The sequence below is a fragment of the Metarhizium brunneum genome, chromosome 6 (genome assembly GCF_013426205.1).
Source record: "Metarhizium brunneum chromosome 6, complete sequence".
NCBI lineage: Eukaryota > Fungi > Ascomycota > Sordariomycetes > Hypocreales > Clavicipitaceae > Metarhizium > Metarhizium brunneum.
In genome coordinates, this window is record NC_089427.1 from 1,156,962 (window position 1) to 1,169,653 (window position 12,692).

The following is a 12,692-nucleotide window of genomic DNA, read 5'->3' on the forward strand; positions in this document are numbered from 1 at the left end:
GGTGGTCATCTGACGTGGCACAGTAGGGAGTATGTATTGCGAATCGAGAGAGCCGCGACCATATGGATCAGTCTGCTATGTTGGCCCCAGGCCACGAGTAAAAGAAAGAATGCGGTGGTGCCTGTGATGGTGTCGGCCTGCTCATGTTCATCATACAAAGGGACGGCAAGGAGTCTTGTGGGTCAAGATGATGCAAACTGGTAAGACGCAGGACAGCCAGCTATTACTACTGCTGGGATTCGAGCACGGGTCATTCCTCTCGGCTGGGTTGGAGGGGCGCCAGGGGCGTCAAGCCGCAGATTGGCAGACTTGTGTCGGCGAAACCGCGCCTGACTGATTCTGGTGTACGCCATACTCCATGTTCAGGTTGTTGGCGAGGCAGTTGGCAAAGCCCCGGTCTGATATTGAGGTACGGAGTTACTACCAGGCATTAGCCTTGAAAGATAATCTTGCTTTGTTATGAGGCAACGGGAAGCATGGGCGACCGGAGGCTGGCTGGCAAAATGTGGTTGGCTAACTCATGCTAGAAGGATGAAAAGTGGAATGGCGCCGGGGGGTTGCTGCGGCGCCGGAGTGTTGTATGAAGACTCGGAAAAGGATGAGGAGATTGCGTATTTGGTTGCGCGTGGGCTTATTCTGTACACGGTGTTGCGTTGAGGCTGGAGGTGGGAAAGCCTGGGTGCGCGTCGTAGGTGTTTGGTGGACTAGGACGATGATGCGTGGGAAGGTGCGACTGCGGGCTGTCCCATATTATCCCTCCTTCAAGCCACCCACAAGCGCCAGTCGCCGGCTCAATACTCTTCGTGTACTCCGTACTTCGTGTTAGCCGGCATAATATTTGTGCAGCGATGGAGGGGCTGCTGGCCAGTGCTGGGTGCACAAGTGTATTCGGGCTTTGCCCGTGGGGAATTGTCTCCACTATTGTTGCTGGGAGCCAAAAAAAAAAGGTGGCAGCAGTGCTTGCTTGCCAAGTTCCGTGGTGAGTGGTGCTCACGAGCAGCACGAAGGCATGTTGTAGGCCAAAGTGTGACAGGACATTGGCCGGCCGTCTGGTCTAGTCAATACCAAGATGCTGAAGTGGCGGTAGTTGCGCAGACGAAGACGTGAGTTCCGAAATGGGCTGGATAGCTGTGGTTTGGTTGGCTGCTTCACCAGGCTGCCGGCATTGGCGTTGGCGTTGACACGGCAGGCGGTGATCATTTGAACCAGACAAGTTTCGGCGCTTGATACAGACCTGGAAATCCGTGATGCTTGGGCATTCTAATGGTCAAGTGATGCGAGTAATAACAACGGTCCGTAGGACGGGGAGCAGGGGCTAGGTGCCGTACGGAGACCGTCTGCATGCAGTACTTTTCGAGTTCCTACGGAGTAGTACTGCGTACTCATCTAAAGCTTCAAAGTTCTCTCGTGCTAGCCATCACAGTATCGTGACATATTCGCCTCCTGAGCCATCGCTGCGGTGGCACTCCGTGCGCCAGGTCAGGATCGAGGCGCCTTAGCCCTGTTCGGCGTCCCAAGTCGCTTCTTGGTGTTGTATGGAGGAGTATTACTGAACCAGACAGCCAAACTCTGCCGGACTCTCTATGGAGTAGCCCGAAACGGAGGAATGGGATGTCTGATTGCTCGCTGAGTCGGGTCGCATCCACTAGTGCCACGACGGAGTACTGCTGCCACGACCTCAAAATCATTGATCCGCAGATTGGCTGGCTGGGTTGGCTGGGTTGGCTGGCAAACGTACGGAGTAGATGTGGCCATCCATCCTGTCAGCTTTATTGCGACCCGGCTATGGCCTTCTATCAGCCTTGATTTATTAGGGGGAGAGGCGAACCAACTTGGGACGGGGCCAGTGAGACCCCGCTGGTCAGTGTCACAGGTTCCACGTCCGCCTTTTATGGATGGCTTTTGGACTGCATTGTCCTGCATCGTATTTCCCACAAGGCCAGCATGGATGTGTCCAAGTACCAGTACTAGTAGACGGATCCGGAAGTGCTCGACATCAGCAAGCACAGGTCACACGCGGGCCGGGGACTGTGTTTTCATTAATCACCCTGTTGGACGCTTGAGCACTTGCACGGATTTCCCACGTTACTCCGTATTGGACTCTGTAGAACTACCCAGGGAAGTTGCGGCGGTGAAATTTCTCTGCAGCTGGGCAGGCGCCATGCTAGCGGATTCTGCGGTCCACCTACTACCAGCCTTTCAACAGAACTCAGAGGACCGCCCTAGAGTCCCAGGCAATCCGAGGCCATTGAAACTAGGGGTCAGTGCCTTGGCATGGAGAATGAATGTGGCACCTGGGTCGAGTGCTAGGTGCATACATGGGCTAGGAGGGAGTCAATAGTACATGGGCGTTGAACTGGCTGGCGTCTCGTGGGACGCAGCAAGCCTGTGGGCAACGGGGGGCACTTGGAGCTCCTCAACTTCTAGCGCCATGGCTCCAGGGCCCCAAGGTTCTAAGTTTGTGTGCAGCCAGGCGCCATCTGACCCGACATGCCTTGCCTGTCGTCAACCATCTGGCTGCGCCAGCACCAGATTGACTCCATCCGATCCTCCACTTCCCACCGTCACTGCCCACGACACGATACACACCCACCACACATCACACATCACACATCACACATATCACACACAACACAGTCCATCGTCTTGCTGCTCATTCCAGCCCAGTCATCCATGCGTTCGTCAGCCATCTCCCCGTCCGCGGCCCCTTGTGCACCACACTCTAAAGTTCGCATGCCACGCCCACGCCCCCCCGGTCTACCACTCAACTTCCACTCGATGTTGTAAGTACGGAACACGCACTGATGAACCGAGTCCTAATTCTGTCCAGACCATGTACGCAGTACGCAAATGTCCTTTACGTCGACTCATCTGCAGCGGCCCCCCTTCATGCCCTTTGCACCCTCGCTAAACTAAACCTTTCAGACTCATCCAGGTCATAAATCAGCTAGACCAGTTGACCCTCTCGATTCACCTCTCGATCCTCACAGACGGCAAGCGGGCAACACCACAAGCAACTTCCCCAAACCTAGGGTGTGCAAAAAGTTAGCTTTCCGCCGCGGTCCACTCTCCTCGAATCAGAACTCGCTCCGTCTGAAAATACGGGCAGCCAGCGGTCTTCTAAAGTACCAGACATATCCCAATTTCGCATCGTCAATCCTGGCCACCACAACAACCAAACCCTCTCTGAATCTTATCACGGAGTAAGCTATACCAATCCACTGAGGACGGAGCATTCTGCGGTAGTATCTTTTCATTGCCAAGCTTCGCTCTGCTCCTACCCTCCTTTTACCTCATGCTTGTCAATCACAAGGTCACGGAGCACGGAGTCCACCGACAAAGATGCAGACACTGTCTTTATGCACTTATGCCAATCGGCTATTGTACTCGAAGACTACATCATCCATTAGCTTTTGTCACTCTCAAAGCCACTGCAACACACCCACCAACCGTTCAGGCGCCGGGCCTATTAACTCTTTTTGGTTACCCAAACAGAAACCGCCATTCCCCAGACCCAGAACGACATGTAGAACGCCACGAAAGCTGCTGCAGGGTCAGTGTCTGATTGTACATACGTAATACATAGAAGCATGTCCAATTAGACATTGTCCCCTCGTTCATTGAGGATGACGCGACACTGTTGGCCGATGCTCAAGGTCTCAGTCAAAACGGGTACTATTCACAAGCCTGATGATGCGGAATCGGCCAGGATAGCATAAGGCTCACAATAGTGATGTTTTCACGGGCTCTCCTTTATAAAACTCTCTCTCTAGCAGGTTACCTACTACACAATGGCCAACTACAGTGAGGCGACACTGTCTCACCCAAGGGTAAGATCGTCTTTCCAACGGAGGTCAATATTGATACTTGGCATGTACGTAAGCCCCATCAGGTTACAGAAGTTAAAGAACGCTTCCTTCATTCCCTACATACAGGGATTGCATTATACCGACGGGAGAATTCAAGTTGTACATGGTTGTTGGTTCTCAAAACAATCGTACTACCGTCCTGCTGAAAAACACGCCGATCAAACACAATACCTTGGTCGTACCACGACGATACCGGTAACTCGCCGGCTTTGCTTTTTTTTTTTTCTTTTTTTCTTTTTCGTCGAAAGGCAAATGAGATCTATCGGGGCTTATTGTCACCAATTCAGACGAGCCACAGTTCGATATATTTCTCCCACGCACTCTTTGGCAGAAATGGTCTTGGAGTACGGTTAGAACATCGTGTTACTTAAGTCAGGACTTGTAACCACTCGATCGCAAACGGGATGAACACAGAATTCGCCTGCTCGCGCTGTGCTGATTGTCTTTAAAAAAAACTACGTGCACCAGCTCTTTGCTGTCTTGTGAATCTGTTGGAAGATTACAAGTTTTGCGATACCAGTGACGTCCTTTCTCGGTCATCATGGAGGTCGGTTATGGCTACGTGTATTGCATTGTACGATACCTCATGACGGTGTTTCCATTATCTGATAGGAAGACAGGCAGAAAAGACACGCTGGCATAAACAAACTCGACTAATATCGCCGCCGATCGGTATCACCTGAACCAATAACCCGGAATATCGTGGTGTCTCTTACGAGAGGTGAATGGAATTCGAGACGTCGTGGTATCTGTCCCTCAATACGCTGGTGACACCCGAAGTAAACGGGCCTTGTCCATATTATGCACTTAGTTTCTGGGCGAAAACTCGTGTATTTCTGTCCAAGCGGGCAACAATATGTGCCTCGATCTCCGTTTACAGAGTCACGTCGAGTCCAAAGCTGCCCCCAAAGCTTGTGGGCCAGATGGTTGTTTCTCAACATGTGTTGTCTGATTACGCGGTCAGCAAAACAGGACGCTCTGTGGATGGTAATCTGCCAGAGTGCCATTTCCCGAAGCGTTGCGGGAGCATGTCTGCGTCTGGCGGGTTTATCATCAGCATGCTATGCAGCCTGCACTAGCCTCATAATGCATGTGTGGTGACATCTTGGAAGAGGTACACGGACGCCAACGAGAAATGCAGGCGTTTCACGACAAACAAGAGTTCTGCAAATACTAGTATGAACATACAACATACCCAGGTACGTATACTCCGTACTACTACTTTAACTCCTTACGTTGGGCTGGCTGTGGCGCTCTCCTGTTTTTGCCGAGACACAACAGCAGCCCTGGTATGCAGCAAGGGGTGCTCCGTCAAGGCAACACCACCAACGGCGGCCTTTTTCTTGAGGCACCGAGGATCGCTGATCTCTCATCAGAAATGACATGTGGTCGCGAGAGCAGGCATTTGGCACACGCTGCACTCCGTCCACGGCGACTAGTAATTAAAAAAGTGTATTGGCGGGGCTCCTGGAGGAGGAAAACAAATTTGGTGAGTCTGAATACTTGTATAAAAAATTGGCGCCAGTAGTCTACTAGGTATGATACATATGTATGTACATGGTCCTAATTCCTGGTGTCCCCTGGTGGGAGAAACATTGAGCCAGGTTGCCTTCAGATCCTGGAGATGCACATGATTCATGCCGTTCGCTCAGCCCAGGGCATCATGATAACTACTCGTGTGCTTCTAATGGCGGAGCTGCTAAGGGTGTCTTTTGGGACTCAACGCCGCGTGCACGATGATGCCTGGACATGGATGTACATACGTACATCTGAGACAGCTGAAGGGACAGAAGCTGATGTCGCTTTCCAATTTCACCCAAGTAAGTACCTAGGTACTTAAGTACATGACAGAGCTGGGCGCATAGCACGGAGTACGGAGTATTGTACTCCGTAATACGTACGTACATGCGCAGTCACAAGTCGAGGCAGTGAGCAAAGGCTACGCTCAAACCCCACACCACCTTTCCAGATTCACAGGCCATCTTTGCGGTTCCAGCCTTGAGCCTCGATGTCCAGTACCTATTAGCAGAAAAATAAGCAAGAGCCGAGGGGGCCACAGGGCTTGGGTGTGCTGGAAGGGGAAACGATGCTGGAACTCGAGAGTGCACTCCGAACCCCTCGGCTCTTTCTCCCAGACGCACACGCCCCCAACTCCAAAAACCTTAGATTATGGCCTGCCTATTGTTGGAACAAGACGCTTTGAACTTTACCCGTTCCTCACCATGTCTCTGCGCGGTAGAATATCGGTCGTAACTTGACTTGATCAGCTGCTCCCTTGAGCTCACAAACCGATGCATTATTGTCATAATCTGCGGCGGCAGCCTTCGAGTCTGGGCCGGACCAGGCAATGCGCACGCCCCTTTCTTTCCAACATGGGCATCATGGGAGAAAATGCCTGTCCGGTCTTGACATGGGCAAACTATTTGCTTTCCTGCATCAAGGCTTTCCGTTGTATGGACATGCTTTACACGTTTGCTCCCAGACTCCATTGCTAGGGACTGACTCTTCGTTCCCGCTAACCGAAGGTGTGCAGAAGAACTTGACATGATTGGCATGCTGTCAAGTGTTAAATTACCCCTCGAGCTCGAGCATTCTTTCCGCAATGGGCAATCTGGAACCAATACCGAGTACGGAGTCAGTACGGAGCACGGAGTAGTAGGGGCTGCGAGTCGGCATTTCGCCCCCTTGTCGAGACTTTGCATGCAGTGACTTGACCTGTGTGGTAAATCGCCCCGAGGGGCCTCTTTACGGAAAGCATTAATGCCACCGGAAATCGCGGTATCAGGCACCGGGAAGCGCCTGTTCCAGCTGCAACCGCCGTAGCCGGCGCAGCCAACATCGAGTTGTCCGCAACGGCTCCATGCGGTCGCTTGGGGATCTCATGTGCCATGTTGGCGTCACATACCCTCTCTTCTCCAAGTACAGGGTTCCATGTAGCTTCTCCGGGCCTGCAAATAACATTTGTGGAAAAAAAGCTAATACATTAGGTACCTTTATTACACAACTTTCAGCCACCTTTTTCAGCGTCGACCAAAGAAAAACGTATCCGGCTGTCGCACTACCCCCTCCCATCGTTGTGGAAAACTGTTGGTCAATCTCAAGATGGAACATTTTACAATATTTATGTAGCTCCGCCGTCGACAGGGAACACCCCCAAGACCCCAGCGCCCCTACAGAGTACATGCACCGGCATCCGAGTCTCTCTGGCCTGTGATGAAAAGGCCGCACACATCGATCCAGGTGGTGTTTTGCGACGGGCTGGCCCTCGGGTCAGTGTGTATGTACGTGCAACATTGCCACAGACGAATAAGGGAGTCACTGCCAACGAACAAGCACAATGAGTAATAGGATCGACATAAGTATTGACGGGGCTGCTCTCGCCTGAGGCATATTCCCTGGGTAGCTGGATGAAAACTTCGGTTTCTCGCAACTGAGACAACTCTCCCATCAAGAATAGCCCCACAGCAGATGTTCCTTGGACTCACTCAGCCTCGTGGACAGGACTACGTATTACCGGGGGCTGATGTCCCGTCCCTCGCCAAGACTCTTCGACCTGGTGGAATCTGACACCCAGCCAAGTTCCATAACATGCAGAATGAAGTCGCTCTACCAGACAAAAGGCCATTAGTCGCCTGCTTGATGGGTGATGATTTGCTCGTGCTTGTGTCTGCCATGCTGCAGGGCTTGATCCCGGGTTGAATATGTTGATCTTCACTTGCTGGAGAGTCACGCTGCATGGGAAATGGCCTGGCAGTACCGAGTCTGCTGGCAGCACCAGAACTCTGGCGCCCCCAAGAAGCGACCGCTCATCACCCGCCTTGGACGGCGTATTTGCCCGTTACCTCGACGCATTATCAGTTCTTTGGGCTCGGAAAACCGTGCGCCGATACCGACTGTCCTGACCAATGCTGCCGCGAACGAGTGACTCTTTGACGGCTGCCGCCGTCTGTGGGCTGGGCAATATATGTGGCCACTGGTAAGAGTCGATTGGGAAAGCAAATCCGATCCAAGGGGGACTGAGCTTCAATGACGTACAACGCCATTTCCATATCCTGATTGAAAGCTTTTGTGTCTTACACGTTCTGATAGGTAAGCAAGCAACTGTTCCGGATGCCTCACTCTAGTCAGGCAAACTCCTGTGACTGGCCTGGCTTCTTTCTTTTGCAATAGAACACGGCAGAAACAAATGGCCGTCAGAATGAACCCGCGTCTTGTCTGGCTGTCGGCGGCCTCCTTTGCCAGCGGAAGTGACAAAAAGGACCTAAGAGATTGGCGGGAACTGACTATCGTGACGCAATATCCAGCCCAAGTCCTCCGAAACCTTCTCTCTGGACTTTCAAGGTTGCTAGCCTTACAGCAAATGATGCTGCTTTGCCGATATCCGACAAGGGCCAGTCGTTGCGTATCAAGCTGAGAAGCATTCCGGCAATGAATGTATCGCCAGCGCCGACAGGACTGTGAAGTAAAGGGCCAAGGTGGTATACAGTTAGCCATGTTGTTACCGCCGTCATGGCGCAAATCTAGGCGTTTCCTGCCTTTGCAGAGAGTCGGTCTCCTCCAAGCCTCTGATGTCCAATGAGTGTCTCTGCAAAAGCTTGCTGGGTTGGGGACTCACTCTACAACGGAAATTTGGCCAGACTCGCTCTCCACGGGGCAGTGAAGACAGGCTCCGGTTGCCTGAGACATGATAGTCGCCCCGTCTGCACCCCAAGTGCACAATCCGAGTGATCTGTGCATGTCATGTCAGTCAAATCGTTGGAAAGGAAGAGACCAAAAAAAAGGAGAGTTACGGCAGGTGTCACCTACCCTTGATGGCGGCGTTCTTTTGTGAGACATGCTGTGGCAGACCTGTGTCCTCGGCTCTAGCATTACGCATTGTACATTAGTCATGAGCATGGCTGTTCTAGGCATCCTGTCTCAGTGAGGCGAGGGCACAAGAAAAGGAGGAATAGATGAGACGACGAGGGAGGGACCGAGTACAAATTGTCAAGACTGCGCGTAATAAGTGATGGAATCCTTACCTCTGCCCACACCCGAGAATAAAAGACAACATCGGCTTCTTGGGCGAGTTGTGATAGTCCCTCTCTACCGGGCTTCTCAACCTCGACGCTGATGTTTGCTTCGGGCAGCTTCTGTCGGAGCAGACGCATGCATGCGAGGGTAGTCTCCGGGATGCGGCCCTGTGCCGCGGACAAAAAGCAAGCCAAAGTCATCAGTCACAATTCCTCTGCCTCGAAGATAAATCACAGACCAGAGAAGGCTGTCGCACGTCGGGATAGTACCAAAGTACCAAATGACGGCCTCGCAGCGCCAGATTCAGTAGCCGAAAGAGAAAGGCAAATGCAGCGCTCACCTCGAAGTGCCACAATGTCGGCTCATGCCCATCAAAGCCGTCCACCACTTGGGCAAACTCATGGCACGTCATTTCCGGCAAATGGTTGTAATTCACGATGGTGCGGCTATTGCTCTGCTGGCTTTTGATGATGTAGCTGCTCGCAGCCTCCGTATACCCCTCCCTATATATGCAGTGCCGGAAATCGACTCTGGTGTCAGGCCCGAATGACGAGATGATTCTCCTGGTGCTGGGGGCATCCCGGCGCGGCAGACACGACACGAGGTGCAGTTGCGTATTGTCATTGTCTGTAACGAGCTGCTGGAGCACCTCGAGTGAGTTCGGGCAGTTGCCTCCCCTGCGGATCGTGAGATTTGTCGCGCGGAGCTTGGCGTCTTCTTGGGGGAAGTGAGGCACGCTGCAGGGCAGGTCAGTAGTATGCCGCGCGTGCGTGCCAAAGTGGCGCATGCGCAGGGATGACTTGCCTAAGGATTGTGTCTAGGTAGCATGCTCCAACAAGGATGAGATGCTTCATTTTTGCAGTCTTAGTCTTGGATGGTGTTGCATGGCGTGGCGTATGTATGAATTGATGCTCGACCTGCGGCACTGAGGTTGAGTGCGGGAAACACAAGGGGGGGTGTGGTTTTGCTGAAATGCTGATCGATCCATGGTTTTGCCGAGCTGTAATGGTACTACTCATGCGTCTGCCCGGCGTCAGTTTTTGTTTGACATGTTGTCGTGAAACAACGGTTGGTGATGGTTCACATCCGGGCGATTTGTGCAGTTTACTCGTCGCATCTTCATCTGTTGATAATTCGCCGGTGGCGGCGCGGGTTGAAACAAGGCGGGCAGGGGGAACTGGGCTGCCATGGGGTGCAAGGACCGCCCGGAGGAAGCTGGGCCGTGACGGGGAAGACGGTCATTACGCTCCGGGGCCCTCTTGAATTTTTGAAATCCTCCAAGCGAACGATTTATAGGTAGGGCAAACAGCTATAATACGCATAGAGAAAGACATAGTAGAGCAAAAAGCACTGTATTCTCTCAATAGGCAGGACTGTCTAGTTGTCAAATAAAATGCAGTTGAGAAATGTACGCCTATACAGTGCCAGTAACCCCAGAAGTGTCCATGTGACTAGATATTCATACTGTGCAGAGTACATTGGTGGGTCCCCACGAACCTAGGCGCTGCCACCCGTCGGCCTCAATTCTTCGATGTTCGCAGTTGCTCGCCCATTGTGTAATGCCTGGCGGTTTCTCGCCCAGGTGAGATTCAATATTCCCAAATTTTCCGTCGGCTGGGCGTGAGACATGTTCCGCACTCCTGACCCCTGACACACCACCACGCGATGCGACACCGACACCAGAAAAGCCCAATGCGGTCTGCGGGACATGGAGAATTTAATGCGAGTTGTGGTGGTTCTCGTTGGTTTTCCTTGACAAGACGACAATTGGAACATTGGAGAGCGTTTGCAATCATCTACGTCATCGAGTGTGGTGCATTGCACAACGTGTTCGACAAGATGCACTTTACCAACAAGCAACGTTTATTCTTCCAAACAACACAAGTCTCTAGCCCTCGTCTGCGCCTTCAATCATCGAGTGGAATTTCATGAGCGGCAAGGCAGTCATCTTCCGTCTCAAAGTCGCTGCCAAATGCGCCTGGGAAGATCCTACAGTATTCGGCTGTCCCACAAACGTCTTCGCTTGCCGCATCCACACAATTCTCAGCATCTATGCCAGGCCTTTTCCACGGCAAAAGATTCTGTTCCACGACGGGGGGCTGGCACTTCCCGGTGAGAGAAGATATAGCGGAAACGTCCTTGTCGATAGCTACCGGTTCGGAACCGCAGCTCACGGCGTTGGCCAGATAGACCTCCGAGTTGTCTTGATCCATGACTATGTAGGCGCCGCGCATAAACACTTGGCCGAGCACTGTGTGTACTAGAGGTATATAAGCGTCTGGCTCTCCAAGGACGAGAGAAGTATACGTCGCAGTCACTTTTAGACTCCCTCATACCAAGAACGCACTCGGGTTTCTCAATCGAGAGGATGAAGTTGCTATATGGCATCTTGATAGTTGTTTTGCCAAAGGCAAGGTCGATCGAGGCATTGACATCACGGAGTGAGCAATCAACGATGTAGAGCGGGTACTTGTTCATGGGTTTAGCGCCAGGAAATCTCTTTAAAATTGACTGGAAAACAGAGGGCGGAAACTTATTCAGAAGAGTGCCGGTATCGAGTAGTGCAGGAATGCCCTCATCAGATCGACTTAAACTAGATTTCGACCCGTTCTCAGCCGTAGCAGAGACCTCGTTAAAGGAGATGACGTAGCTTTGGGTATAAATTAGCCCGAGTCGCATCAAACACTTGAAGCTTGGGTTTTGGCGTTGGACCTACTCCTTGCCGTGGAAGGGGTGCACAGTCATTTTCTGCTTCCCGAGACGACCCCAGAACTTCTTCCGGTTGACGCCGCCGAGAAGGACGCCGCCATCTCCAATCTACAGGGGCGACAAATGCCGTCGCAAACGAAAATCACTCACCACCTAGAGACATGTTATCCCGGTACAGGTCGATTTGATGGGACGAATTACCGCCGATATTGTACCCGGTTGTCTTTGATTCCCCTGTACGTACAAGAGTCGAGCTGCTACTTTTGTCGAAGTAGGAACGAGCCCCGGCGACGGCGGTGTTGACTGAAGCTTCTGCTTTCTCTCTTACCCATATGTATACAGAGCCGGTGTCGAAGCTGCCGACAATTTTCTGGCCGGGTGTGCCAAGAGAAAACTCTACATCGTACTTGAAATTGGAAGTGTACGTCAGGTCAATATCGACTTGGCGCTTGTCCCTCGCTCTCGGAGCTTTGAGAGACAGCTGTATGATTCCAGGCCTCTGGGCAGTCAGATCCTCCGACTGAGGAGCAGCTCGAGCCGAGAGGGACAGGGCCCCCAGAAGGGGTAGACTGGCACGGTGGAAATACATGACGCTAGAGGATTGCATATAGATTCGGCAGACGGGGAGGATCGCTGGGTGACTCAAAAGTCAAGGGTCAGAGCAATTGCCACGTTGTAGAGCAGTCTTTACTTTGTATAGAGGTATAAAGATGAATAGATATATTATACTCATGTATGGCCCCAATTTACCACTCTAGATGTAGCTGCGCATATACGGCCCATGTTATTTTGCATGAATAGGCATTTTCAGGCGAAAGACATATCTAGTCATGCAGAGCAAGGAAGAGAATACATTTGCTCGGCAGACTTGGAATTACGTTGTCATGGCTTATACACATAGTAGGATATTATGCTCCTTATGCCCTGACGCAGGAAATTCGACCTAGTCTGTAACAAGGGCATGATAACAATCGCTTGGAAGGGAAAAGCTTCATATTAGAGTAATCATCACGTATGGTGTCAAAGGGTCCTTGGTTCAACAATCTAGGGAACCTGACATACGGCCATGTATATATAAGACCTTCCGTGTGGGTAACCCGA

General features: G+C 51.9%; 3 protein-coding genes across 3 annotated transcripts; 1 reads left to right on the top strand and 2 right to left on the bottom strand.

The window, feature by feature from the left end:
* Positions 1–187: 187 nt before the first annotated feature.
* Positions 188–337, top strand: G6M90_00g096980 (uncharacterized protein; the record flags this gene model as incomplete). Its single annotated transcript, XM_066131520.1, has 1 exon — positions 188–337. The coding sequence occupies one exon, from the start codon at positions 188–190 to the stop codon at positions 335–337; it is 150 nt and encodes a 49-aa protein (XP_065987554.1).
* Positions 338–8,152: 7,815 nt separating this feature from the next.
* Khk (Ketohexokinase) lies at positions 8,153–9,736 on the bottom strand (the record flags this gene model as incomplete). The annotated part of the gene is made up of 6 exons (XM_014691154.2): positions 8,153–8,324; positions 8,485–8,598; positions 8,676–8,731; positions 8,891–9,049; positions 9,121–9,619; positions 9,687–9,736. The coding sequence occupies 6 exons, from the start codon at positions 9,734–9,736 to the stop codon at positions 8,153–8,155; spliced, it is 1,050 nt and encodes a 349-aa protein (XP_014546640.2).
* A 1,053-nt stretch (positions 9,737–10,789) lies between these two features.
* YPS1 (Aspartic proteinase 3) lies at positions 10,790–12,180 on the bottom strand (the record flags this gene model as incomplete). The annotated part of the gene is made up of 4 exons (XM_066131521.1): positions 10,790–11,142; positions 11,219–11,532; positions 11,599–11,692; positions 11,742–12,180. 4 exons carry the CDS (start codon positions 12,178–12,180, stop codon positions 10,790–10,792), a joined length of 1,200 nt encoding a protein of 399 aa, XP_065987588.1.
* Positions 12,181–12,692: the final 512 nt, after the last annotated feature.